Below are 27,298 nucleotides of genomic sequence, written 5' to 3'. Positions count from 1 at the left end.
ATTGTAAGTTCATTGTCATCTAAGAAACGTAGTTAGCTTCTACAATATCTATGCTGTCTAATATGGATCCTTTGAACATCCATCGGTACAACGAACAATCGTGCGGTATGTACATGATTTTGGAGCCTCTTCAAGACTATACGTAATTTTGATTTATTTTTTTGTCTAACAACGATTGATCACGCTATTTTACACTGGACGGTAAAAACAAATTTTCGTGCCTACAAGTTTTTCAATTACCTTGCACAACGATAGTTACAATAAAAGAAAAAAAAAAAAAAAAACCAAACTGACTAGCTCTACTCTCCCTAAATCGACGCTCTTTTCTGCACCGAACCAGTTAATAATCTCCTGATTTTGTGTCTCTTCCCGTCACTGATTCGGCCCAAAAAAGAGATCATATATTACACACTACCCATCTGACAGCTACAGCCTCAACGAAGTTAAAACTCGAGAGGCCTCCTCTGCCACGAGTCCCGCTCGAGTATCCTCTCTCTCGCGCTCCACAGAGCCATGACCTTCTCGTTGACCGGCTCCAGGTACGTCTCCAGCCACTCCTGAACCGTGTCGTTGCCATAGACCCCCTCCGCGATAGCGTTCCTTATCTCCTTCTCGATGTAAACGAGCTCCATCTTGTACCTGTCCAGCTCGGCGAGGGCCCTCTCCACGTGGCTGGGGCTTGAGAACCCGTGCCTCAAGTTGTACGGCTTCAGCCAGCCTCGAAAAGTGCTGTCCTGCTCCATGCGGGCGATCTCCTGGCAGAGAGCGTGCAACCGGAGCGCGGCCGAGTAGACGGATGCCCCAAGGTAAGTGCACTTGGTCCAGCCGTACTGGGGCTCCGGGAGACTCAGGGTGATGGTGCCCTCGCAGCCTAGGGCCTCGGTCACCCGGCGCGGAACGTCGGCAGTAAAGCTCGCGTAGTCCGGGGCCTGGAGGACCGCGAGGTTCACGGCCAGCGAGGGCAGAGCCGCGGGCAAGAGTTCGCACAGCACGCCAAAGTGGTCGTACCTCTGCCACCCGGTGAGCATTACCCCGCGAAAGTGGATCCGGTCCGAGTGCCGGGCTATTATCTCGAGCCAGCGCTGGTGGTTCTCCATGTGGTGGGCGATGTCCGTGTAGTACCGATCCGGTGCTGTGGCGCCTTTGAAGGCCGTCGCCACCCAGACGGAGGGCCAGACGCTCGCGTAGTTGTCCCAGAGCTGGTCCGGCAGGCTGGAGATCGGGTCTGTCGTGTACTTCCAGACCACCGGCTCCACGAGTTCGTTCAGGCCCTGATCTATGATCTCCTGGGGCTCGATATCTCGGAACTCATCGTCCCACGTGAGGATCTTGACACGGGGATACTTGCTCTTCACGTAGGACGCGACCGTCCGCACGTGGTTCAGGAAGAGCTGTCTCCTAGACCATTGCTTCTTAGCCATGGTCTCGAGGCACCTGTTGCACTCGCCGAGCTGGTAGACCTCGTCCGAGCCAATGTGCAGATATCGGATTTTAGGGTGCATGGCCACCACTTGGTCCACAACGTTGTAAATCAGAGGCAGGGTTTTGTTGTAGGTCGGACAGACTACCTGTGGGTAGCGTTGGACTTCCCGGTACTCGATGTACTTTTTCAGCTTCAGTATGAACTCCATGTGGCCAAAGGTCTGTATCAGCGGTATGATGAACAGGTCGTTCTCCTTGGCAAGGTCCTGGATCGTCATTACGTCTTGCTTGGAGTAACAGTTTCCAGCACTCACGTCTGCCAGATCGCCCTTAAAGGGGAACATGTCCTCGTACTCCAGGAGTATTCCTGTGGCCCCCAACTTTTTCAGCATTGGAAATAGGTACTTGTAGTAACTGACCAGAGGCGGGGCGCCCTTCAGATCCAAGTGGACGACCTTGTGTCCCTTGTAGAGGGAATTTCTCTGATACGAGCCCTGATCGACATCGCTGTTGTCCAATTCCCCTATCCCACGGCCTCTGGACTTACTCCACTGCGCCTCGAGCTTCTGGCTCTGCGGGCTTCTTGGGTTGTCAGTGTGGTAGCCATCGTCCTCCTGGAGCTTGGCATAGGGACGGAGCTTGGCGGAAGACGCATCCTCGACTTCGCTGCTGAGCATGTGGTAGACGATGATCAACAGAGCAAACACCACCATCAACACTATGGACACCTGAGCTCGGCCCTTTAACCGCGTCATCTCAATGGTCCGTCACGGGCACATCACAGCATTGTGGGAAGATAAAAAAAAAAAAATGTACCTGGAAGATCAATGATGCTTCCACACTCGGGTCGGTCTAATTACATAAATAGGAGCTACATTTTTAAGCACACTGCACGCTGCAATATCCGGAGATAAGATCAAAACACAAGCAGATCATATACATGCACTGCAGAGAGAGAGCACAATCGTATAGTTGACTTTGGAACGCTGGTGTTGTTATTTTCGTTGAAATCAATGTCAGACTTTATTATCTGGTAAATAAGGTATTGTTTGATTCATCGTTATGTATATTATAACAACGATATTGATAATCAATGCGATGCACTTCTATATATATTACAAAAAAGAGCTAAACTAGCAGACGCTTCCTGCAGGCGAGAACAGAGATGGATTTAGATTGGCTGGCGAGTCGTGGCGGTCACATTGAACATTTGAATTCGCGAGTGATCAATTGGTAAAAATTGATGAATCGAATGGAAAAACTTATTTGGATTCTTTTCTCATTTCGTTGATAGAACGGGACAATTGTTGATATATTCTGTATAGCAGATTAGGTTTTTCCATTATTTCACCCTCGAATTTCCATTATAATTCAAGTGCAATGATGAGCAAAGAAAATGAGAAAAACTTAAAAGAATCCTTGAGTGATTTGAAGTGACAAAAAACTTCTTATAGCTCCTCAGAACAAATTGTTCTCTAACTCTGTTAAATATCGCTCAAGTTACAGATTTTAAATGTTCAGTATTGTGACTGTCTCTATGTGGCAGTTGCCCGTCAATTTGTCAAACGCCATGATTTTGTTCCGTCATTAATGTGTGTCAAAAATCTCAAACGAAAACAACACGACCGATGTAAACAAACTCTCAAGAGTCTCTTGACAAGAGACAGTTATTAAAAGTTTAAGTATTTATTTTATTTGTATAAAAAATCAGAAAAACAGTGAGCAGACAATATTCGAATTCATTGAAAGAAGTAAGTGATGATGGCAATATATCATCGATATTGTAATATAAAACTAAAGCTGTAACTTCCAATGTTTACAAATGTACAAATTAAATACATCGTATTATTTATTCATTACAATACATCATAAGTAAATGACAGTTTACTTCATTATAATAGTAATCAAAGTATAATCTTTGCTTCTTGTTTTTTGTTTATGTCTTGTAATCATATCATGAATGTCTAAATATTTTTTAGCTTTTTACATAACTTTCCACTTACATTTTCTTTTATTACCATGTAATTGGGCTCATTATCCTTGAAGTTTCAATGAATAAATAAATAAATAACAACTCAGCATTTGAAGATGACATTTAAGATGTAACGTTTTTATATATAGTTTCAGAGTAGCAGCTATGCCGGGTTGTAGTGCAAAATACTGCACAAATTCGTTGGTAAAGGGTTATCAGATGTGTCGGATACCATGGAATAAAAAAAGACGAGAAATGTGGTTAAAATATTTGAATCGACCAAATTGGGAACCTGGGCCTAACTGCTGTTTGTGCGAAGTACTTGTCAATTGTATACTTATTAATGATAACGTATTGTGTATTTTTCGCTTACGTCCAGTGCAAATTAATTTAGTTAAAGTGAACAATTTTACAATGTTTTTTCAGGCACATTTTGAAGACAACATGTGGGAAAAGACTCGCGATGGAAAACGCCGACTCAAGAGCTCAGCAGTCCCGACTATTTTTAATTATTCACAAGAAGTCAATGAGTACGAGGTGCATCCAGCAAACGTGATTTCCATCACTTTGACCAGCATTGCCAATGCTCCGGATATACATAACAATAACAACAAAGACAACATAAGTAAACCAAGTGCATCAAGTGTGATAGACATGAATATTGCAGTTGCAGAGGAAACAAGCGGTGGTAAAATTAAATATTTTCTCTTTTAGTTTTTTTTTTATTTTATACTCACTGGTATATTTTAATTCATTGTATTACACATCTTTCGTGGTCCTGTGAATGCTACTAAAAAAAGGTCATAGAATTTGTCTATTTTGATAAAAAATAATATTTACATGTAAATCTTTATTCATGATTTGGAAACATACCAGAAAATAAGTAAGAGCTAGGTAAATCCTATTTTTTACTTCTGAAATTATTTTTAGCAAAATCTATTGGGTCACATGAATTAATTAAACCACAAACTCCAAAGACAGAAATAAGTATGCCTTGTAAAGATTCCAGTATTTGTGATGAAAATGTTAGTAGTTTTGCTCAAAAAGGTGAGTTTACTATTTTAAAATAACAGTACCAAAATAATAAAAATCTGTAGAAATTAAAAAAATTGTAAAATAATGTGAAGAATCCACAAAACTGTATCTTTGTATTGATTATTTTTTAGATGAATTTTGTGATGTCGCAAAAACGTGTAATTTATCTAAGGGTCAAGATGAAGAAGTATCTATTCAAAGTATAATGCTGAGACTCATAAAACTAGAAAAAATGTACAAATCTTCAGAGAGAATTCGGTTGAAATATAAAGTCGCGTTATGTCAAGTTCAAAAAAGAATCAGGAGATTAGAAAATCAATTGCAAGCGGTAATAAAAAAGGTACAGTCAACTATTTTTTATTACTTTGTTTGAAAAATCTATATTTATTGATGAAACAAACTTGACTTCATACAAAAAAATGATACTTGATGGGTTTAAAAAATCTATATTTATTGGAAAAAACTTATTTAAAACATAAGTAAATGTTCCTGTTTTTAAAAACCCAAAGACTTTTCTTGGCGTCTTGAACAATTACTCAAAAAATATCCTACCTGAATTTGTAAAATCTGAATAAAAATTTTGGAAATTTAGCTCCAAATCCTATGGATGGTTATTCAAGTAAATGTTTTTTTAATGAGAAAACTTTTTTGTATAAACGATCAATTTTTTCCATCAAAAAACTTGGGTGATTACAAATAAACAAAAAAATCTTTTTACTTTTTTTTTATTATGAACGAATTTTGCACCAAATTAAATTAAAGATTTTTATTTTTCAGACGAGGTTGAAATCCAAGAGAGTTATACGTATGCATTTGAAAAACTTTGAAAGCATCTAGCCATGAGTAACATAATATATATGTCATCACGCTTTATTACAATAGATTAAGTTATTTAATTATGTACGATATTAGAAATATTTTTGTAATTTTTGCTAAATAGTTTATCCAAGACATGAATTTTGTATTTCATAAAAACTTCAAATACATTCGCCAATATTCTGGATAGTTTTACAAATTCGATCCGTTTATTTGTTTATTCCATCAATGAGCAAAAAAAAATACTTCGGTATAATTAATAAATAATTATTAAACTGACAATTGTACGCCAAAGTTTGGAGACTTAGTTAAAGTATATCTGTTTCTCCACACTATTGAAAATTACAAATTTTGTTTGTGGTAATGTTAACAGTTAACTGGTGATGAAAAAAAGAGTAGCGCATTGTACCCATTGTCCCAGTCGTAGGGGCCGTTTTGAGTCTAGAGACACTAATGGTAACGGACTAACGGGTTAATTTGGGACTAATGGGACTTATGTGGAACTTACATGGGACTGATACTCGGGCGACCTCTGCGTGATAACTAAATATCATCACATATACTGGAGCACGTGTGTCGTCGTCTGCCCTTATTTACCTATAACTTTCAAAGTTTCTGGTTTATGTGGATTTTGTTGATAAATAAAAAGTGTTGAAATTTACTTTTCCTGAAGTGTATTATTATAACGAAAAATTAGATATTTCAGCATACGTAAGTATATTTGTACTATTTTTGCGGGCTTAAATGTACACATCTAAACTTACACATAGAAGTAGAGTTGCCGTTATCCAAAGCAAGTGCTTGAATTTCATTTGGAACACATTTTGTTAATATTGACCATTTAATAAAAATGAGTTCAAATGAAAAATTAGAAAATGTACGTCGGATCATACGCACATCCGAATTGTAATTTTGGTTTGCTCTTCTTCGAGGTTAAACGAATACTTGAAGTATAAGGTAACCATTTATTTACAAGTTGTTTTGTTTAACAAGGATACCGTTGAGGAGAACCAGCTACAGGTAATTAAAAAAATGAAGGACAATCCATCACCCCCAGGTAATTTAGTTTGCTACTGGGGCAATTTGAAAGACCATCCTGAATGCATTCATGGTAAATATCTTTAAGATGAGTATCTATATGTAAAATTACAAAATGATATTGATGGGCGAGTAATTTTATCGCAGGACCTGCCTTACTTTTCGGAAGGGAAAACGAAGGTGAGGAGAAAAAATTTTACACCTGCTCTGCGTGCAGGGACAGAAAGCTATGCACATTTTACCTCGAATACGATAAAGAGCCCAGCAAGTACGAAAAGCACGCCTGGGAGCAAGAGAAGAAAAAATACGCTGCTTCCTACAACCATGCCAAACTGTTTATTTTCTACAATCAGTTGATGAGCAAAAATCCGACCAACAGAGCGTATTGTCACACGTGCGAGAAGCTGGTACTTACCACTGACAAGCCAAAGCACCCCGATCATCAGATAACGGAATGTTTGTCGGATCGCCAGATGACACACCCCACGGAACTATTGAAACCATTGGGGAACTCAAAAAAAGAAGCTCAATATTTGTTTTCTGAAAAAGCTGTGAAGGATATTGTTGGCTTCTTAAGTGATTTGAACGCTAAAAATGTTTTGTGCATCGGAGCACCAAGAATTCATGAACACATAACTAATCATTTGGGGGATAACATGTCCAGTTTACTGCTGGATTTTGATGGTAGATTCGTAAGTTGGAAATTTGTATAAATATCATCCAAACTACCATGATAATGTTTAACGTTGATTTTAATCGAATATGTTTTGCAGCACAATTTTTTTGGTCCCCTAAATTATTGCTGGTACAATTTGTTCAATCACCACTTTTTCCATGATGATTCGGAGGGTGTATTCAAAGATTTCCTTACCCAGGATGGAGGCAAGGACATGTACTTGGTGTGCGATCCACCTTTTGGAGGACGTATTGAACCAATGTCACAAACCATCAAACTTATCAGTGATCTGCACAAAAAATTGAACAAGATCACCGATGTTAAAAACGAGTTGAAAATTTTTTTCGTGTTCCCTTACTTCACTGAATCCATAATGAAAGAAAAATCAAATCCACCGAGCGTTAGTGGAGGTTTAAGAGATTTAAAAATGACGGATTACAAAGTTGCGTACAACAATCATCCACTGTTCACGTCCAAAGGTAACAGTGGACAGCAAGGATCACCAGTCCGTTTATTTACGAACGTCCCGATGAATCTCGTCAAGCTGCCAGAATCGGATGGATACAAGTACTGCAAGAGATGCGATCGGTGGGTAGCTGCAGAAAACAAGCACTGCAAAATTTGCCGCAGTTGCACGTCTAAGGATGGTCGGCGGTACAGGCACTGCAAGCTGTGCGAGCGTTGTGTCAAACCCACTTGGAAGCATTGCAAACAGTGCGACAGGTGCTCGTTGCCTAGTCACACTTGTGGACAAAAACCGAAAATTGGAAGTTGCTTCGAGTGCAATGAGAAAGGTGAGACAAGATTGCAAGGTGGTGAGTGTATTAATTCAACGATTTGTATCATTTTTCAGGTCACACGGGAAAGGAGTGTCCTGGAAAAAATTTGAAAAAATTGGTGACGAACTTGAAGGAAAAGAAGCAAAAAAAAAAAGTCGAGAAAGATATCATGGCTAAGAAGAAAAAACTCGAATCTTTGAAGACTTTAGAGGCCTTGGAGACGACAGTGGAGAATAATAAAAAAAGCAAGGCAAAGAAAGTCAAAGAGGAGGCTGCTAATGTGATCAATGAAAGAATTATTAAAAAAATAGCACCCATTGTTAAATTGAATAAAAAGAAAGAGAAAATTTCCAAGATTCTCAAATCCAGAATGAATTCTGACACTGTAGGAGGGAGTCCCGGAAATAGCACAGTTGGATTAAAAAGCAACGTGGGAAAGAAGATGAAGTCAGCTCTGAAAAAAAAGAAAAAAGTGGCCGAGATAATCGCGTCTGGCATTGAAAATTTTGATGCACCAGAGAGTAAGAAAAATAAAAATCTGTTGAAAAGTAAAATATCAAAACATAAGAAAAAGTTGATCATAAACTAATTGTAAAATTTTGTTTTTCAATTTTTTGTATGATAATAAAAAAGCTTTAACAAATAAAAGAAAGTTTTCTACAATAATGTAAATTTATTTACTTCATGTTGGTCATGTCCTTTATGCCCCCCATAAGAAGGTGAATATGTAATGAGATTCAATGGATGAGTATTACCATAATCCTGTGAGTGCCCCATTCAGAAGTACTTCATAATAGAAAAACCATCTGAATTCCTAATAATAAAAGAGTATAAATAGATGAGAACCCAGGGGATGACGGCCAGAAGGAGTTGACATCTCACGTCAAGCACATCCCTTAGCTCTGCGAAGTGTAAATTAGTTTCATTACAATGTTGAAAGTTTCGCTGGTCCTTTTGGCTCTAGTTTCCGTAGCTTACTCTTGTTTAATTACAAACTGCCCAAGGGGTGGAAAAAGGGGAGATCCTACTTTTTTGCTAGAAAACATTGCAAGAGAAGTAAGTTTTCATTGAAAAACAAATGTATTGAAAGCAGTGCTACGTATAATTTTGGAAAATTTTTCTCAGTGTCCAGCCTGTGGTCACGAAGAGCAAGGACGCTGCTTTGGGCCCCACATCTGCTGTGGCCCGAGCATGGGTTGCCACATTGGCACCCTGGAAACTCTCAGATGCAGGAAAGAAAGCTTGTACTCGAGGCCTTGCGTGGCAGGCTTCGCCATGTGCCAGGGGAACAGCGGAAGGTGCGCCGCCAATGGAATTTGCTGCTCTCAAGGTATAATTAAAGTTTACAATATTGTGTGAAAAATAACGAGCTTTCTATCGTTGACTTTTGACATTTTTAGAATCTTGCTTCACTGACTCAGCATGTAAACTGGTAGATGAGAGTGGGAACGATAGGAAGATCGGTGCCGAGTTTGGTGCGTTTCTCTTGGAAAACGCCGGGGCGAATGAGCGCATTCTTAGATGAATTTCTTTTGCAAATTATGTTACAAGTAAATCAATTCCATATTAGATAACAATTACATATTTATAATTGTGCTTCATTGTAAGTTAATTGATATCAAACAAATTGATGCGTATATCATATTTGTATTAAATTTATTACGAATAAAAAGTATGAGTACATGAAAAACGACTGTTTGACATGCAAATGATCATTAAAATCAATCAAACTTACCGATTCAGGCTTTGATTTAACTCAGGCTATGTTTCGAGCTCGCAGTTTTTTATTTTTATTTGTTGCAACCACTTTATCGACTGCTTCTTTGTATGGTTGAAAACACACACTTGGAGTTAAAGAAAAAGCGTATCATTATTCTATCACTATTATCTTTTATACATTAATTTTTTTTTCCGAGTATCAACGCCAACTTTCGTATTAAAATGCTAAAAACAACAACAAAAACGGCAACAACAACAGCAGAACTGGAAAAAAAAAAGTGACGTGACAAGTGACATCTTCTTGTGTGCCGCTTTTTTGAATTTCGCGGAAACCTGAAGCAGGGCGAAGGAGCGAAATTCAAATTGAGTCGCATTTAAAGCCAGAAAAAAAAACAAAAACAAAGAAAAAGTTGGAAACCACTTGACGAATCTCAAAATATCTAGAGTATGAAAATATGTTAGGTTCTCTCGCCAGTACATTATACATTTTGTTGTCACTTCAAATTATTACATCACGCACTAACAAATGGGGAGAGCTGCAGACGGTTAACCTTAAAAAAAATGGCCGCCTCCCTGTTGCAAACAGCAGTTCGTAAAGTATCGCGAAGAAAACCCTTTGCCCAGTGCCACCAGCTGTCAGTCCTCCTTTTCCCCGAGGAGCGCAATAAAATCTTCAGAAACTTCTCGAGTACGTTTCGCGAGCGGAGCAACAGCGATAAATCCTACCGCCAGTATTTCCTAACCTGCGCGGGTGTCCTGGCATCGGGTATCTACTGTTACGGTCTTTCCAATGATTCCAAGGATGTCGACAACGGGGAGCGGTTTAGCGTTTTTCCCCTCGTCTCTGCCAAAAGTTTGCCACACAACGTTGCCAGTAACAGGGACAAGTACAATTTTATTGCCGACGTAGTGACGTTGTGCGCGCCGGCTGTTGTTTACATCGAGATCCAGGATAACAAAAGGTAACAATGGGCTCTTGTATATAGATAACAGTCACGTTGTTGTTGCTGTAGTTTATTCCGAGTATGCAGTACAGTGATTTTCAATAAAATAAAAAAAAAAAAATAGGATAGACCTTTTTACAGGCAAACCGGCTACTGCGAGTAATGGCTCGGGCTTCATTGTCGAAGAGGACGGATTGATCTTGACGAATGCCCACGTTGTGATCAATAAGCCAAACGCGTCCGTCAAGGTACATGTAAGTCCCCTCGTCCAATCTCCATCCTTATATGTTTCCTTCTCTTCATTCCTGTTTTCTAAATATCATCCACTCGGGTATCTACTGATACAAAATGTGTTCTTCCAGGTTCGTCTTCAAGATGGAAGTACTTTCACGGGGATCGTGGAAGATGTCGATTTCAACAGTGATCTGGCTACAGTCCGTATAAATAAGGTGAATCTATTTAAAGCACTAGCTCATTTCTTTTTTTCCAGTTGTCATGTTTACTAATGATTTTGTCGATTGTTTGCAGAAAAACTGCCCAGTAATGAAACTTGGTTCTTCTGAAAAATTGAGGCCTGGAGAATTCGTGGTTGCCATAGGTTCTCCGCTGGCTTTGAGCAACACCATTACAAGTGGCGTAGTGAGCAGCGTCAATCGCCTGAGCGAAGAGTTGGGGCTCCGTAACAAACACATGCAATACATACAAACGGACGCTGCGATCACGGTACGTGTATCAAGGATTTTTATTTTTTTCTTGTTTTAATTTTTTCCTCTTCTTTTGTAGTTTGGTAATTCAGGAGGGCCACTAGTTAATTTGGATGGGGAAGCAATCGGCATCAATGCTATGAAAGTTACGGCTGGCATATCTTTTGCGATTCCAATAGATTACGCAAAAGATTTTTTGAAAAAGTCGGAAGATCGTAGAAAAAACAAAGGTTTTTTTCACGTTTATCTTGTTTAATTGTCACATGCAATTTGCTTGGTTGCAATTCTTACTAGACGTATATTTTGCAGGAACATCTTCTACTGGAGGATTCAGTGATTATTCAAGAAGAAGATATTTGGGAATCACGATGTTGACTCTTACGCCTGATATTATAAGCGACATGCAGCAACAAGGTGGACACGTTCCAGCTCTCATAAGACACGGTGTTTTAATATGGAGGGTGATGTTTGGATCTCCAGCATATGCGTGAGTTTTTTAAAAATGTTTAATAAAAAAAATTCACAGGAATAATGATTTGGACGGTAAAATTTTTTCAGCGGAGGCTTGAAACCAGGTGATATTATCACGCATGTGAATGCTGAGCCCGTAAAGGAATCGTCCGACATATACAAAATGTTGGAGCAGCCTGGTTCGGTGACTGTGACGGTGATGAGAAGCGGAATCGTTTTGCAGCTGGAAATTCAACCTGAAGACGTTTAATGTTTGCTTATAAGTATTGGTTGTTGGAGCACACTTGTGTTTGTGGGCATCGCGTATTTTGTATTATTTTCTTACGCCATTGTATTTTAACGCACACAAGGTTTTATTAAAGTTTTTAATTTAAACATCTTTTTCGTTTTATTATATATAATATAGTGTATTTAAAAGTTTTTATATTCTTATTCGTAAACTATAATATAAAATTATTTAAAAAAAAAATGTTTCTTATTATCTATTTAACATTCGTGAAGTAATAGTTGAAAGCATTGTCTTCGTCAACAAAATGTTGTCTAGATACAGAATATTTTGCATAAATTTGAAAATAAACTGTTATTACAATCAAAGTATTTCATTATTTTTAAACTAATAGGGGCTCGCCTCCCTGTACGTTCCGCCCACCAATCCACCATCATGAAATTTGAGGTAAAAAAATATAGCTGCAGCCAAAGCGGGTCTCTTTTTTCTATCTGTTCATTTCTATTGGTCAATTTTTAACGGAAATCGTTGTTTTTGCATTAAGGGAGTTCTATTGGTTACAGAATTAACAATGAGAATTGGATGAAAATTTGTTGACAATTTTTACCTACAAGCTTATGGGCTGTCGTTTTTTTGAGCGCTTTTACTGCATTTACTTCGCCCTTTAACAATGAACTTTTGAAAAAAAAATTTTACCAATGATGAAAAAATATCTCATTATCGTATTTAATTTTATTAAACATCTCGAGGATACTTGTGAGAGAAGAGAGTTTAAAAATACAGTGGCGATATGTATCAAGCAATAAAATAAAATTAAATCAAAATTTTTTTTGAAGCGGTGGTAGGTATCCGAAAACAAAAAAATTATTGTACTATCGAAACCTACTAAGGCAATTCTGAACAAATAGAAATTATTTACAAGTTGATTTTTATACTTGCCTGTTTATTTATCTCACGCCCACATAAATACCTGGTTTGTCAATCCTCATCAAAATGCTTTGTTCATAAAAAATTTTCTGATTTTTGAGATTGTCTATTATAAAACATTCTAAAACTACATTAAATTAATTTATTGAAAAAGATACGAATAAAAGAACTAAAAAACAAATAAAAAATTACATCTTAAGATGATAGGTATCAAGAAATAAAAAAAAGAACTAGGCTGAATTAAGTTTATCAAGACCGTTTGAGGAAATTTTGAAACATGATTATAACTATTTACCCATATGCATTATATGTTCCACCCCTACACCTCTGCATACATTGTATACAATATATTATTTAATGTAAAATATTTATAAACGACGAAAAAATTCGAAAAAACCAATTTATTTGCATTAAAAAAATTTATTTAATAAAATTGAGATAAAAAATTTTTTTTAATGCAGTGATAGTTATATACGTTCGGGCCTCTGCGCTAACATTAGCAGTTGACACATGGCATTAGCGATTAGCGGCGTTACCACCAGACCACGACCTACGTAACTTTACAGCCTCTGATTTTATCATTCTCGTAAAGAGAGCACGGTGTACTTAAGATCCCAATTCACATAGACATTTTTTGCTTATTTCATTGTGAACGTTCATATTGAAAAGGGGGTTCCACTGTTCCGCTAAACTCAAATTGAGTGAACAGACTGAACAGACCTATACCTCTTTTTCCATCAGGCAAAAAAGCCTATGGTCGCAACTATGTGTTGACTGACAGGGTCCGTACCATATAACTATTTTTCTGTATACTGGCCTATGTTAGAACATAGGCCCGTGAAGCAAAAAAAAGTTATATGGTACGGCCCCAGTACACCACTTGGGACGAGTCTTTTCTTTTCGATCAAAATGATTACTGAGGGTCAAGGGACAGTGTGACAGATGAGTCGTGTGGAAAAGTAGCTCTATTAGCTAGGTGTATAATCATAATAATAGAGATGGTAATTATCGTTATAATAGTAAAAAAAATTTTTTGAATAAATAAATAATACAAAATTTTTTTTTAATAATTTTTATTTTTAGAACTAAATCTATATTTAATATATATTTACAAATTCTTATAAATGTAATTTTATAAACGCACGGCTAATGTATTAAACTTAAATTAATTGTGAATTAAATCAGAGCAAGGTTGTTGGCTCTGACTATTTGATACAATATTCAAAACAGTTAAATTATCGCCTTATTAAATTAATTATCTTGTTTGCTGATAAGATTTTAGATAGTAATTTATTCATTTTTTATTTCTTCATAATTTTCTTCAATCTGTTTATTAAAAAATCACCGTAAATTGGAAAACACTGGCGAATATCTACAGCTGAGGCTATTTTAAATAATCTATGAGTCTTACTGCTAATTTTTGCATTACCCATTAATATTTTACAATTTTGCCTTAATCTTAAAAAATTTCTTCATACACTCAATTTCTATCAGACACTGTTCATAATAACTTTGACAATCTTCGTGTAACTTTGTGGCATCAAATCGCTTGATTCTTTTCCCACCTTTTGGTGCACTTTTACACGCGGCAGTATGTCTCAGCAACATATCCATATTCGGCATACAGTGTCCAAATTTCATTATTCTCAATAACCTTTTGTCTTGATAATCGACCACATATCCTTGATCCAGCAAATATTGTATGAATTCCCATAATTTGGAATTTTCAAAAACATCGTGAAATACACAGGTGACGAGTAAGTCAACCAAACTTACGAATTCTCGCGTATCTGCGGTAACAATTTACAATAAATTTATTGTATTTTTGTGTTTGAGCCTTCCAGATCACTCATTGTGTGTTTTTAATTTTAATTTTGTAGCCTGATGAGGCTGACGCATATTGTCAGCGAAACGTTGCGCATCAATAAATCAACGCAGAAAATTTAAATACACTTTACTTGTATTTATTTATTTTCTTACATTTCGCCCCCAACGGATCACTGATCACTTTGAATTTCCAAATTCACCGGAGGGCACCGATATATACTAGCAAATCGTGAAATACACTTATGCCACACTTGTTTTTGTGATTCACATCTGCTCTACGTGCGATGAGTAGTCTCATGCATTCCATCTGATTTTTGGACGTGGGCTCAAATAACTTGGGCTTGCCATTCGACTCCAAGGATAAGAAATTTTTTAAAATAAAATTTTGATGCATAAAAAATTACGAATGACAGTTTTTATTAAAATAAAATATTACCTTTTTACTTAACGTGTTTTTCACAAAGTGTAGTTTCATCGATCTCGTCACATAATGTAACGAACTAGCATTAAAACTGTCCAGCTTATTGATCGACGAAGCTCCTTTATGTTTCAGTAACAATTTGATTAATTTTGGTGATGAAATATAAGCTGCGTAGTGCAAGCTGGTCATGCCTTTCTTGTCCGCAATCTTGACTTTTGCTCCAGACTTCATTAAGATCTTAGGGATTTTAAGATCTTTCTTCTTTAATTCTTTTTTACCATCTGTAATTAACGTAAGGTACATATAAAATAATTGTACTATTCAACGTTAATAAATATTATACTGAAATTATATAAAATCTTAATTTGTCTTACCTAAACAAATTTGGATCAAACTCGTCATCAAAGGGGTACGCCCGTCCTCATCTGCAGCGTTGACGTCGTAACCAGCTTTTATAAGTGCTTTTAGTACCTTGTGGTTACCACATTCAATTGCGACGTGTAACGCTTTATGTTCACGTTTGAAATAAGCCTTCTTGTTGATACCGCTGCTAGACTGGAAAAATCACATAAAATCGTTAAAAGTTATACAGAAATATTAACAATACACATAAATGTCCCCGTACATGTATACTATAAGAATTCGTAAGCTATATAATATGCTCATAAATACAATTATTGTAATTTTTTGAAAAATGTTAAAAAACCTAAAAAAGCTAGCGGTGGAAAGAAAACGGCTTGTATTTACCTTAGTCGCAGAATTGCCCATCGTGTTGTAACAACGAAGGTTGAACACTTTTGCTAACACAAAGATTCACTTTGATGATAAAATGAAATAATTTTAAGAGCTAAACTATTACTTAAACTTCACAGCACCACAAATCGAAGTGAATAGAACTGGATAAAGCAAGTAACTGAGCTCAAAACTGCGATAACAGCTCTTTCCATAACTACGACGGTAAATTTCTCTTATGAGTAGTGCACATTTTAATGCCGAGACGAAGTAACGAATTCGTGGTACAAAAGGTTAAAGAGAGAAGGGCTGCTCTCCACGTGGCAGTGTATCTTGTAAAAGTTTTCCTCAGTGAAGTATATTCTACCAAAAAGAGAAGGTTAACTCTACACGCGCTAGTACCCTAAAAATTTTCCCGTTTTGTAGTATTGTACAAAAGAGAGAAAGGTAAGCTCGACACGCGCCAGTACCCCTAAAAAGCTTCCCGTTTTGTAGTATTGTACAAAAGAGAGAGAGGTAAGCTCTACACGCGCCAGTACCCAGAAAAGTTTCCCATTTTGTAGTAATGTACAAAAGAGAGAGAGGTAAGCTCTACTCGCGCTAGTACCCCGAAAAGTATTCCATTTTGTAGTGTACAAAAGAGAGAGAGGTAAGCTCTACACGCGCTAGTACTCCCGAATAGTTTTCCATTTTGTGGTAATGTACGAAAGAAAGAGAGGTAAGCTCTACACGCGCCAGTACCCAGAAAAGTTTCCCGTTTTGTAGTATTGTACAAAAGAGAGAGAGGTAAGCTCTACACGCGCCAGTACCAAGAAAAGTTTTCCATTTTGTAGTGTACAAAAGAGAGAGAGGTAAGCTCTACACGCGCTAGTACCCCTGAAAAGTTTCCCGTTTCATAGTATTGTACAAAAGAGAGAGAGGTAAGCTCTACACGCGCCAGTACCCCGAAAAGTATTCCATTTTGTGGTAATGTACGAAAGAGAGAGGTAAGCTCTACACGCGTTAGTACCCAGAAAAGTTTCCCGTTTTGTAGTATTGTACAAAAGAGAGAGAGGTAAGCTCTACACGCGCCAGTACCCAGAAAAGTTTCCCATTTTGTAGTAATGTACGAAAGAAAGAGAGGTAAGCTCTACACGCGCCAGTACCCAAAAAAGTTTCCCGTTTTGTGGTAATGTACGAAAGAGAGAGAGGTTAGCTCTACACGCGCCAGTACCAAGAAAAGTTTTCCATTTTGTAGTGTACAAAAGAGAGAGAGGTAAGCTCTACACGCGCTAGTACCCCTGAAAAGTTTCCCGTTTCATAGTATTGTACAAAAGAGAGAGAGGTAAGCTCTACACGCGCCAGTACCCCGAAAAGTATTCCATTTTGTGGTAATGTACGAAAGAGAGAGGTAAGCTCTACACGCGTTAGTACCCACAAAAGTTTCCCGTTTTGTAGTATTGTACAAAAGAGAGAGAGGTAAGCTCTACACGCGCCAGTACCCAGAAAAGTTTCCCATTTTGTAGTAATGTACGAAAGAAAGAGAGGTAAGCTCTACACGCGCCAGTACCCAGAAAAGTTTCCCGTTTTGTGGTAATGTACGAAAGAGAGAGAGGTTAGCTCTACATGCGCCAGTACCCCCGAATAGTTTTCCATTTTGTAGTAATGTAAGAAAGAAAGAGAGGTAAGCTCTACACGCGCCAGTACCCAGAAAAGTTTCCCGTTTTGTAGTATTGTACAAAAGAGAGAGAGGTAAGCTCTACACGCGCCAGTACCGAGAAAAGTTTTCCATTTTGTAGTGTAGAAAAGAGAGAGAGGTAAGCTCTACACGCGCTAGTACCCCTGAAAAGTTTCCCGTTTCATAGTATTGTACAAAAGAGAGAGAGGTAAGCTCTACACGCGCCAGTACCGAGAAAAGTTTTCCATTTTGTAGTATTGTACAAAAGAGAGAGAGGTAAGCTCTACACGCGCTAGTACCTCTGAAAAGTTTCCAATTTTGTAGTAATGTATGAAAGAGAGAGGTAAGCTCTACACGCGCTAGTACCCCTGTAAAGTTTCCCCATTTTGTAGTGTACAAAAGAGAGAGAGGTTATCTCGACGGTTTCCCGTTTTGTAATATTGTACTAAGTGGGGTATGTTCTCCACGTGTCAGTATATTTAGAAAAATTTTCATTATTGTAGAACATGGTTTGTTGCTAACAAAAATGCTAATATTTTTAGTTTTGTTACTAAAGGGGCAGTCAAGACTTTTGTAATTATTATGAAAAACTTTTTTTACGTAACGTTTAATGTTGACTTGTTACAGTAACAACACATGTGGTTAATTGATCTTAAAATTTAATACTCTCTGGGTGCCGGGATGCAGGCGGTTGGAGTGGATTTGTGACGCTGTACTGCATATGCACCCATGGGTTATTGGTGCATGTCAGTATGTCCCATATACACTGGGTCAAGGGCTGTTACAGGGACCGTACCATGTAACTATTTTTCTGTACATTGGCCTATGTTATAACACTGGCCCCCAAAGCGAAAAAAAGTTATATGGTACGGCCACAGAGAACACAGTAGGTATAGGTCTGTTCAGTCTGTTCACTTAATTTGAGTTTAGCGAAACAGTGGAACCCCATTTTCAATATTAACGTTCACAATGATATAAGCAAAAAATGTCTATGTGAACTGCTCCAAGATGTACGTGAAGTTATGTGTAGTAATTAAAGTAATTACTTCTTAGTAATGTCATATGGTCGATTTTATTAAACCATATGAATATCTATAATTTTGGAGGTAGACTTATGGGTTAAAAATAGATTGTAAACTTGCCGCAAACAGCCCAGACCACGTAAAATTTTTATTATCTATTTATAAAATTAGTTGCGGCTTGTTTATAATTGATTAAATGTCTCTAATATAACAAGTAATAATTATTCGGATCAGTGCCATCTAGCGTTTGGAATTTCTAAACTAAAAAGTGGCCCTAAACTTTTTAACCAGAGCTTTAGCGCGTAAAGCCATTTAGTCAATTATAAACCAGCCGCAACTCATGATGAAGCTATAAAATAAAAAAACAACGATAAATGTGTTTTTGGCGGCAAGTTAATAATCTATTTTTTACCAAAAAATTGACCTCCTATGTGTTTATACTTTTAAAGATAAATTTTTGAGCATGAGATAGATTTTTAGCTTGCCGCCAAAAACACATGTATTGTTATTTTTTTATTTTATAGCTTTGTCATGAGTTGCGGCTGGTTTATAATTGATTAAATGGCTCTAATTCTGAATGCTCTGATTTAGAATTTTAGGAGCCACTTTTGGCCAAAAAATAAAGACCGCTAGATGGCGCTGATCCAAATAATTATTGCTATACTTACAGTAAAGTTACTTTAATAGTTATTAACCAGCCGCAACAAATTTTGTAGATATATAATGAAAATTTAACATTTTTTGTGCTACTTGCGGCAAGTTTACAATTTATCTTTTACCTTAAAATCGACCTCCAAAACCATCAACATTCTACTTATCTAATAGGTATGGCTCATAAAATCGACAATATTTACAAAATGACAATACTCTTGACCTTTTATTATTAACTTATGTAAGCACAAATTAATCAGTCCATTAAAGAGACAACTGAAGAAAAAAGGCCTGAAAAAGAAGCACAGTCACACGAAAAGTCTCATATAAGAATGGAGCATTGGATCTCACTTGATCAGAGAAGGTTGGGTTCTTTGTTTACTTATAACACTTAAAATTTACATCTCTGTAATAAATGTATTTTTCAATTAGTGAGATCCGATGCTCCATTCCTAGGATACTCTTCGTGTGACTACTGACTGCTTCTTTTTAAGACCTTTTTTCTTCAGTTGTCTCTTTTCGACTGATTAATTTACGTGTATATTTGATCGTGATTTACGATTTCTGTAACACAAATTTTGTTATGTACATATTATATAAGTTAACTGTTTATTGGAAATCTAAGGTTGAAGGGCTGTTCTTTCATTAGTTAATGGTAAAAGGTCAAGAGTGTTGTAATTTTGTAAATATTATCGATTTTATAAGCATATGGCATATTATAAGTAGAATATTGATGGTTCTGGAGGTCGATTTTAAGGTAAAAGATAAATTGTAAACTTGCCGCAAGTAGCACAAAAAATGTTAACTTTTTATTATATATCTACAAAATTTGTTGCGGCTGGTTTATAACTAATAAAGTGACTTTACTGTAAGTATAGCAATAATTATTTGGATCAGCGCCATCTAGCGGTCTTTATTTTTTGGCCAAAAGTAGCTCCTAAAATTCTTAATCAGAGCATTCAGGATTGGAGCCATTTAATAAATTATAAACCAGCCGCAACTTATGACAAAGCTATAAAATAAAAAAATAACAATACATGTGTTTTTGGCGGCAAGCTCAAAATCTATGTCATGCTCAAAAATTTATCTTTAAAAGTATAAACACATAGGAGGTCAATTTTTTGGTAAAAAATAGATTGTTAACTTGCCGACAAAAACACATTTATCGTTGTTTTTTTATTTTATAGCTTCATCATGAGTTGCGGCTGGTTTATAATTGACTAAATGGCTCTACGTGCTAAAGCTCTGGTTCAAAAGTTTAGGGCCACTTTTTAGTTTAGAAATTCCAAACGCTAGATGGCGCTGATCCGAATAATTATTACTTGTTATGTTAGAGACATTTAATCAATTATAAACCAGCCGCAACTCATGACAAAGCTATAAAATAAAAAAATAACAATATATGTGTTTTTGGCGGCAAGCTAAAAATCTATGTCATGCTCAAAAATTTATCTTTAAAAGTATAAACACATAGGAGGTCAATTTTTTGGTAAAAAATAGATTGTTAACTTGCCGACAAAAACACATTTATCGTTGTTTTTTTATTTTATAGCTTCGTCATGAGTTGCGGCTGGTTTATAATTGACTAAATAGCTCTACGTGCTGAAGCTCTGGTTCAAAAGTTTAGGGCCACTTTTTAGTTCAGAAATTCCAAACGCTAGATGGCGCTGATCCGAATAATTATTACTTGTTATGTTAGAGACATTTAATCAATTATAAACAAGCCGCAACTAATTTAATAAATAGATAATAAAAATTTTACGTGGTCTGGACTATTTGCGGCAAGTTTACAATCTATTTTTAACCCATAAGTCTACCTCCAAAATTATAGATATTCATATGGTTTAATAAAATCGACCATATGACATTACTAAGTAGTAATTACTTTAATTACTACACATAACTTCACGTACATCTTACACCGTGCTCTCTTTACGAGAATGACAAAATGAGAGGCTGTAAAGTTACGTAGGTCGTGGTGGTAACCCCGCTATTGGCAAGTTGGCATGTTGGCAATTGTCATCGCAGTGCGTCAGTATAGGTTCGTTCAAATTCAAACTCCGGTTCTTTTAACAAAACATACAGGGAACATAACAAAAACATAGGGAACCAAACAGAACCGGTTCTGTTTATATAGGTGTATTTCATTATGAGAACCAGACCCAACCAAAAGGGGCTTGGAACAAATCTATATCGGAGCTGTTCACATAGACATTTTTTGCTTAATTCAATGTGAACGTTCATATTGAAAAGGGGGTTCCACTATTCGGCCAAACTCAAATTGAGTGAACAGACTGAGCAGACCTATACCTCTTTTTCCATCAGGCAACAAAGCCTATGGTCGCAACTACGTTGACTGACAGAGAACACAGCATAGGTCTGTTCAGTCTGTTCACTCAATTTGAGTTTAGCGGAGCAGGTGAACCCCCTTTTCAATATGAACGTTCACATTGAATTAAGCAAAAAATGTCTATGTGAACAGCTCCATTAACACCTACTGGTAGGCAGAGATTAGTCTTGGCTCTTGGCTAGTTGATTCTGGTACAGTACACAGTCTTGCTGTGTGTGCACACAGTGCACCGGTAGATGATATTTTTTGTGAAGACAATCCCTCTTCTTACAAGCTTCTTCTTCATTGCTATGAAATGACAAGATTAGATGGCTGACAGGTTTTCTCGTCCTCGTCGTCATTGACACCGTGCGTTGGACTTCCTCCCTCGTCTACTTGAGTACTTAGTCGTTGAATTTGGGAAATTCAGTCTCCAGCCCTCATTCGTTCTTCTTCGTCTTAGGTGAAGCTTCGCTCATCTTTATCCAGCCATCAAGTAAGTCGTGCAACAAATACCTTACCACTTGGGCGTGCACGCGCATAACAGTACTTAACAATTTAATTTACTCAAAAAAATCAAATTTTTATTGACTGATTGCATTCGAGGGAGTTCGTTCTTGTTACGCGCATTAAACTTCACTTTTCTGACAATTTTCTTTGTCTCTTTTGCATTTCGCACGTGCCGTGACCTGTCAAAGTCAAACAGTTAAATATCCACCAGCAGTGTACGTTACGCGGAACACACGTGCGATTAATGTGCTCACAATATTTTATTTATCGAGAGAAAGCACTTTCCTAGTAACACGCGTGTTTGTACGTAGATGCTGAAGTAACACTTCATAAGATGGTAAGGTACCAATAAACAATCGTGTACATAACATTCCAAGAACGAGTCTATGATACTTTGATAGTGCGCGTGTATTTAAGGTATTAAGAAAATAAGAACTTGAGGATTGTGAGAATCTGGGAAATTTTTACATTTTCAGTTGTTTCTTAATCTTGAAAACTTCTACCAGTACCTACTTTTGATATTTACTTTTTTATGGAAATCAAGAAATGACTTCTAATAAAATTTGTTTTTGATCACATTTTTACTCTCACAATCCAAGTGTCACTTATCGAAAAATTAATATGAAAATGTAGTACGTACACATGCCAGTCATGTTTTTTGTGGTTGAACCTAAGCGCCTGCAACCTACATCATCATAGTTATCTTGTTCTTTTGTAAATGTTAACGTATGACATGTGAAATAACTGATTTTGCTTTCTGCAAGTACTTGAACAGAAATAAAGCAAACAAAACCTGCAAACCAATGAAATTTATCATTACCTACATATTCAGCCGTATGTTGTATCTTGTATCTTACAGGCACCATGAGTAGCAGACAGCAAACCCACATACCTTTGAATGAAATTTGCACCAGGCCACAGGGGAGAACTACTAAAAAAGGTGAGTTACGGTAAAATGTTGAAAAATGGTTCATAATTTTTACAAAAGTTGGTATTTTTTTCAACGCTGAGAATGTTGTTTGTGTATATTCAATTATGTCGTTTTTTTAGGTCAATATGGAGAACATGTTACCTTACAAGCAAATTATTTCAAACTTACAAGTCATCCAGATTGGACTTTGAATCAGTACCGTGTAGACATAGCGCCCGAAGAAGATCGCACCTCTGTCAAAAAAGCATATCTTAGACTTCATAAGGATGTTTTGGGAGCCTACATTTTTGATGGCACTATGTTGTACACATGCCATGCTCTTACTCAGGTGAGAGTGCTGGACCTGTTTAAAAAAAAAACTTTGTTTGACGTAACTTTTTTCGTCGTTTTCATACTGATGAATTTTTTTTTTTTATTTATCATTACAAGATAAAATATAAGAGTTACACAAATTTAGTTTCCAATCGTTAACTACCATTTTGTGCCGGTATAAAAATATAAAATCTTTCGTGTATAACGTAACTTTTCGCTGCCAAGATTAGCTGGTCTCTATCGACTCAATTTTTTTCTCTTTGGTGTAAATATAAGTAAAAACCAATTAAATTGCGGTACATCGATGCTGAACGCTACTTTTTTTTAAATTGGTAGTGACTTCACCAAATAACTCGTCAGGTGTTGGCACCCCTGGCGATCGCAAAACTATCTAGAAAAATTCATTTTTTGTCTTGAAATATCGGATAAGTGGTTTTTAGTCATCTTGGGTACTGGTCCTATGGAAAATGCCCGGGAAAAAAATCTGGATATTTTTCGATGGAATTATAACCCACGACCCTTCCAGTTTCTTGAGCTACAGGAGGCAAGCGTGCTAATCACTAAACTATCATAGCTCTTGTGAAAAAGTATTAATCTTTAATATTTCCCTGAACACTTGAAGTACAGCTGACCATTTTTTACATTGACACGAATGTAAAAAAAAAAGAAAATTCAATTTCTCCAAAATTCATCACATTCTTAGAAGTACCAAAATATTTAATGAACCGAAGAAAATCACCAGATAACTTGATATATTACCATCTCTTACTGTTGAAAAAGCACGTGTTCAAATTTGCACTGTACTTTTAGCCTCTTGAGCTGAATTCCATCCGAGAATCGGACCAACAAGCAATAAGCATTAAAATCAGGCTGGCTGCAACAGTGGTAAGGGGGGATTACCATTATTTCCAAGTGTTCAACATCATAATGAGAAAATGCCTAGAGCACTTGCAATTGGCTCTGGTTGGGAGGAATTTTTACGATCCAGAGAGAGGCGTAAGTTCAATGTTCGTTCACGTATGGACTTTTGTATTGAACTTTGAAAAGTGTGTTTACATGTTCATTGCTGTGTAGGTCACGATTCAACAGCATGGGCTCAAAGTTTGGCCGGGCTACATAACATCAATCAGGCAACACGAAGCTGGTATCATGATGTGCGTGGAAATATCCCACAAAGTTATGCGGACTGACACTGTGTACGACACCTTGATGAAGTGTTATGAAAAAGACTCCAAAAATTACAAGGTACACATTTTTGTCTGGTCTGTAGTTTATTCAATAGACACCTTTTACTTACATTATCAGTGTAACTTGTATGTAAAACCAGTTCTTACTCAACTTGCGTTACAATAACTCAGAACTAATGTACATTCGGGGTCATTCCTGTATTATTTTAGTAAACAACAAAATAACTAACGAAAAACGTTATTTTCCGTTACAGGATTTGTTTAAAAAGTCCGTGCTTGGACTTGTTGTGATTACTCACTACAATAACCGAACTTACAAAGTCGACGACGTCGACTTCAGTACCAGTCCCTTGAGCACGTTTCAAAAACGCGATGGTTCTGCCATTAGCTACGGCGATTATTACCGAGACAAGCACAAGGTGACGATCAAGGATTCGAAACAGCCGCTGCTTGTGTCGAAAGCCACTGCCCGCGATCGCAGAGCAGGAGTTTCCGAACTGGTTTACTTGATTCCCGAGTTATGCTATAGTACTGGTATGTGCTGCATTCGCCAAGCAGTGCTTTAAAAAATTCGCTCAACTATTTTTCTGTTCGTTTATTTCAGGTATCACCGATGCCATGCGACAAGATATGAATTTGATGAAGGCGCTCACTGACAAGACTAGGATAAATCCTAGTGATAGAATCAACAAACTGTTGGATTTTCACACAAGGCTGAATTCAAAATCTGACATTAAAGTGGACTTTGCTAACTGGGATCTAGAAATTGACGACAAGCTGATCGAGATTCCTGCCCGAGTTTTCCCGCGGCAAAAAATTGGATTTGGCAAAAATGTGACTGTAGAAACGAGGAACGCGGAATGGGATCTTCATAAGGTTCCAAAGCAGTTGATGAGCGTAGGACAGTTAACGGACTGGACTGTCATTTATCCAGCCTATAAAAAACAAGAGATGCAGGTACACATTTCACACTGTGTTTTTTAATGTACATTGGTATTGAAAAAATGATTGTACGTAACTTGCTGCTTACAGGAATTCATCCAAGCAACTATGAGCGTAGCTGGAAAAATGGGATTCAGCATAAAAAGACCGAGTATAATATCGGTCGTAGACGACAGGCCCGATACATATTCCAATATCATCTCGGAACTTACCAACCGGAGTGTACCGCAAACCGTCCTCTGTGTAGTACCGAATAACCAACAGCAGCGTTACATGGCTATTAAAAAGAAATTGTGCATCGAAAGACCTATCCCGAGTCAAGTGATTCTTGCCAAGACGCTCACCCACAGAAATGTGGGCTCCATTGCTTGCAAGGTCGCTGTACAATTGAATTGCAAGTTGGGTGGGAGTCCATGGAGCATCGACCTAACGAGTGTCGTCAAAGGCTTGATGGTAGTTGGGTTTGATGTTTGCCACGAAAAGTCGTCCGATGGTACAGATTTTGGTAAGTTCATCGCTTAAAAGTCTTATTTTTTTCTCAATTCATTTAGCTGATGTCTCGGTATTCATCAGTTGTTACGTTACTTCATTTTTGAAAAATGTGCGTGATTTTTTTTAGGAGCCATGGTTTCATCCTTGGACCAAAACTTTGGTCGGTATTACTCAGCTGTGACGCAGCACAAGTCGGGAGAGGAGCTTTCTGACTGTATATTGAAACATCTCGATTGTTCAATCAGAGAGTTCCATAAGGCGAACACCAACAGGCTACCAAACTATATAATTATTTATCGCGACGGCGTGGGCGAGGGCCAAATTCCTTTCGTGTATGATTACGAAGTGAGACAGATAAAGAGAAAACTTGAAGAGCTCTACGCCAATGAATCTATCAATCCTAAGAGGACAAAACTCAAGTTTTCCTTCATCATCGTTACGAAGAGAATCAATACTAGGCTCTTTTTCAGAAGAAACAACCCGGTTCCTGGCACCGTCGTCGACGATGTCATCACAGATCCCTTGAAGTATGATTTTTTCATTGTATCGCAGAATGTGAAGCAAGGCACTGTATCGCCGACAGCTTACAACGTGATCGAGGACAGCACAGGCTTAGGTCCTGATCACTTGCAATTCATAACTTATAAGCTTTGCCACATGTACTTTAACTTTAACGGTACTGTGAGGGTGCCCGCGCCTTGCCAGTACGCGCACAAGCTGGCTCTGTTTATCTCTCAGACGCTGCGACAGCCCGCGCATACAAACCTTCAGAGCCTTCTATATTTTCTGTGAATATGCTTTTTTTATGTACAGTATGAAGTTTCTTTTCTTTTTTTTTTTTTTTTTTTTTTTTCTCATTAGTTTATATTTGTTAGACTTTTCAGCTTATTCAAATTCGAACCCTCTGAGGTCTTAGAACTTAAGTATTGAAAAAAATAAAATAAATGACAACATAATTTTTTATTTAAGGCGTGTAGTTATCATTACATAGTAATGATGAATTAGTCAACATTACGTAGTAAGTAACAAATCACATGATTAGATAACGTGAACATCAGTTTTTCCAACTTTATTTTTATATTTCATTTGTGTATATATTATTTTGCGAATCATAAGTGAATTAAATTGCGCATCATAGTTCAATGTTTATTACATATTGATAAGTTTTCCAGCCATTGTAAATTGCTGTGTATGATGTGTACTTATCATATTAATTTAAAATAATTTTCTTAGATAAATAAATTCAATTTTTCAGTATAAAACTTATTTGAATCTTTTTTTTACAGCTCATTACATGACCATTCAAAGTAGGGTATTGAAATTGCAAAAAATTTCATCCCTTACCTATTGCTGTTTTAAAAAACATCGAGCTCGTAATATGAGTTTTCTGTTTATAGCTTCGAGAAATCCCGTACAAACTCGTGGGTTAAATCCATAAAATTTACGTCGGAAAAAATGTAACTTTTACATTCCAAGATTCTATAATGTGACAACACGTTAACATAAAGTGAGAATTTTGTATTTCGAAATTGTTAGATTACGAATAATTTGAATCA

The 27,298-nt window shown here is 37.0% G+C and overlaps 6 protein-coding genes across 7 annotated transcripts; 5 read left to right on the top strand and 1 right to left on the bottom strand.

Annotated features, from left to right (window-relative positions):
- Nucleotides 1-293: 293 nt before the first annotated feature.
- LOC106645598 (hexosaminidase D) lies at nucleotides 294-2,469 on the bottom strand. Its single transcript, XM_014361489.2, has one exon. It carries the CDS (start codon nucleotides 2,175-2,177, stop codon nucleotides 444-446), a length of 1,734 nt encoding a protein of 577 aa, XP_014216975.2. The 5' UTR covers nucleotides 2,178-2,469; the 3' UTR covers nucleotides 294-443.
- Nucleotides 2,470-3,116: 647 nt separating this feature from the next.
- LOC149374901 (uncharacterized) lies at nucleotides 3,117-5,410 on the top strand. The gene is made up of 6 exons (XM_089591190.1): nucleotides 3,117-3,173; nucleotides 3,544-3,712; nucleotides 3,821-4,082; nucleotides 4,325-4,441; nucleotides 4,561-4,769; nucleotides 5,207-5,410. The coding sequence occupies exons 2-6, from the start codon at nucleotides 3,560-3,562 to the stop codon at nucleotides 5,264-5,266; spliced, it is 801 nt and encodes a 266-aa protein (XP_089447316.1). The 5' UTR covers nucleotides 3,117-3,173; nucleotides 3,544-3,559; the 3' UTR covers nucleotides 5,267-5,410.
- Nucleotides 5,411-5,800: 390 nt separating this feature from the next.
- On the top strand, nucleotides 5,801-8,327 carry LOC106645592 (rRNA N(6)-adenosine-methyltransferase ZCCHC4). Its single transcript, XM_014361480.2, has 5 exons — nucleotides 5,801-5,956; nucleotides 6,239-6,356; nucleotides 6,431-6,975; nucleotides 7,057-7,753; nucleotides 7,813-8,327. Exons 2-5 carry the CDS (start codon nucleotides 6,278-6,280, stop codon nucleotides 8,325-8,327), a joined length of 1,836 nt encoding a protein of 611 aa, XP_014216966.2. The 5' UTR covers nucleotides 5,801-5,956; nucleotides 6,239-6,277.
- A 288-nt stretch (nucleotides 8,328-8,615) lies between these two features.
- LOC106645593 (neurophysin 1-like) lies at nucleotides 8,616-9,263 on the top strand. Its single transcript, XM_014361481.2, has 3 exons — nucleotides 8,616-8,794; nucleotides 8,864-9,068; nucleotides 9,139-9,263. The coding sequence occupies exons 1-3, from the start codon at nucleotides 8,669-8,671 to the stop codon at nucleotides 9,261-9,263; spliced, it is 456 nt and encodes a 151-aa protein (XP_014216967.1). The 5' UTR covers nucleotides 8,616-8,668.
- A 697-nt stretch (nucleotides 9,264-9,960) lies between these two features.
- HtrA2 (HTRA2-related serine protease) lies at nucleotides 9,961-11,944 on the top strand. 2 transcript variants are annotated; one of them, XM_023391712.2, is made up of 7 exons: nucleotides 9,961-10,419; nucleotides 10,526-10,655; nucleotides 10,764-10,850; nucleotides 10,930-11,124; nucleotides 11,185-11,335; nucleotides 11,415-11,592; nucleotides 11,664-11,944. In XM_023391712.2, the coding sequence occupies exons 1-7, from the start codon at nucleotides 10,019-10,021 to the stop codon at nucleotides 11,824-11,826; spliced, it is 1,305 nt and encodes a 434-aa protein (XP_023247480.2). In that variant the 5' UTR covers nucleotides 9,961-10,018; the 3' UTR covers nucleotides 11,827-11,944. The 2 variants fall into 2 exon arrangements, with proteins under 2 accessions (XP_023247480.2, XP_089447314.1); XM_089591188.1 differs by having other exon boundaries at nucleotides 9,962-10,419; nucleotides 10,526-10,649.
- A 9,548-nt stretch (nucleotides 11,945-21,492) lies between these two features.
- Nucleotides 21,493-26,924, top strand: LOC106645599 (piwi-like protein Siwi). Its single transcript, XM_014361490.2, has 9 exons — nucleotides 21,493-21,864; nucleotides 22,738-22,818; nucleotides 22,929-23,137; nucleotides 23,932-24,117; nucleotides 24,196-24,366; nucleotides 24,563-24,842; nucleotides 24,913-25,265; nucleotides 25,341-25,755; nucleotides 25,870-26,924. The coding sequence occupies exons 2-9, from the start codon at nucleotides 22,743-22,745 to the stop codon at nucleotides 26,532-26,534; spliced, it is 2,355 nt and encodes a 784-aa protein (XP_014216976.2). The 5' UTR covers nucleotides 21,493-21,864; nucleotides 22,738-22,742; the 3' UTR covers nucleotides 26,535-26,924.
- The last annotated feature ends 374 nt before the right edge of the window (nucleotides 26,925-27,298 follow it).

This window comes from Copidosoma floridanum, unplaced genomic scaffold (assembly GCF_036245765.1).
Source record: "Copidosoma floridanum isolate Cflo_tuat_1 unplaced genomic scaffold, Cflo_Japanese_pri ptg000013l, whole genome shotgun sequence".
In the NCBI taxonomy this organism is placed as follows: domain Eukaryota; kingdom Metazoa; phylum Arthropoda; class Insecta; order Hymenoptera; family Encyrtidae; genus Copidosoma; species Copidosoma floridanum.
Note: the sequence above shows the minus strand (reverse complement) of the source record. Positions and strands in the feature narration are given on the sequence as shown.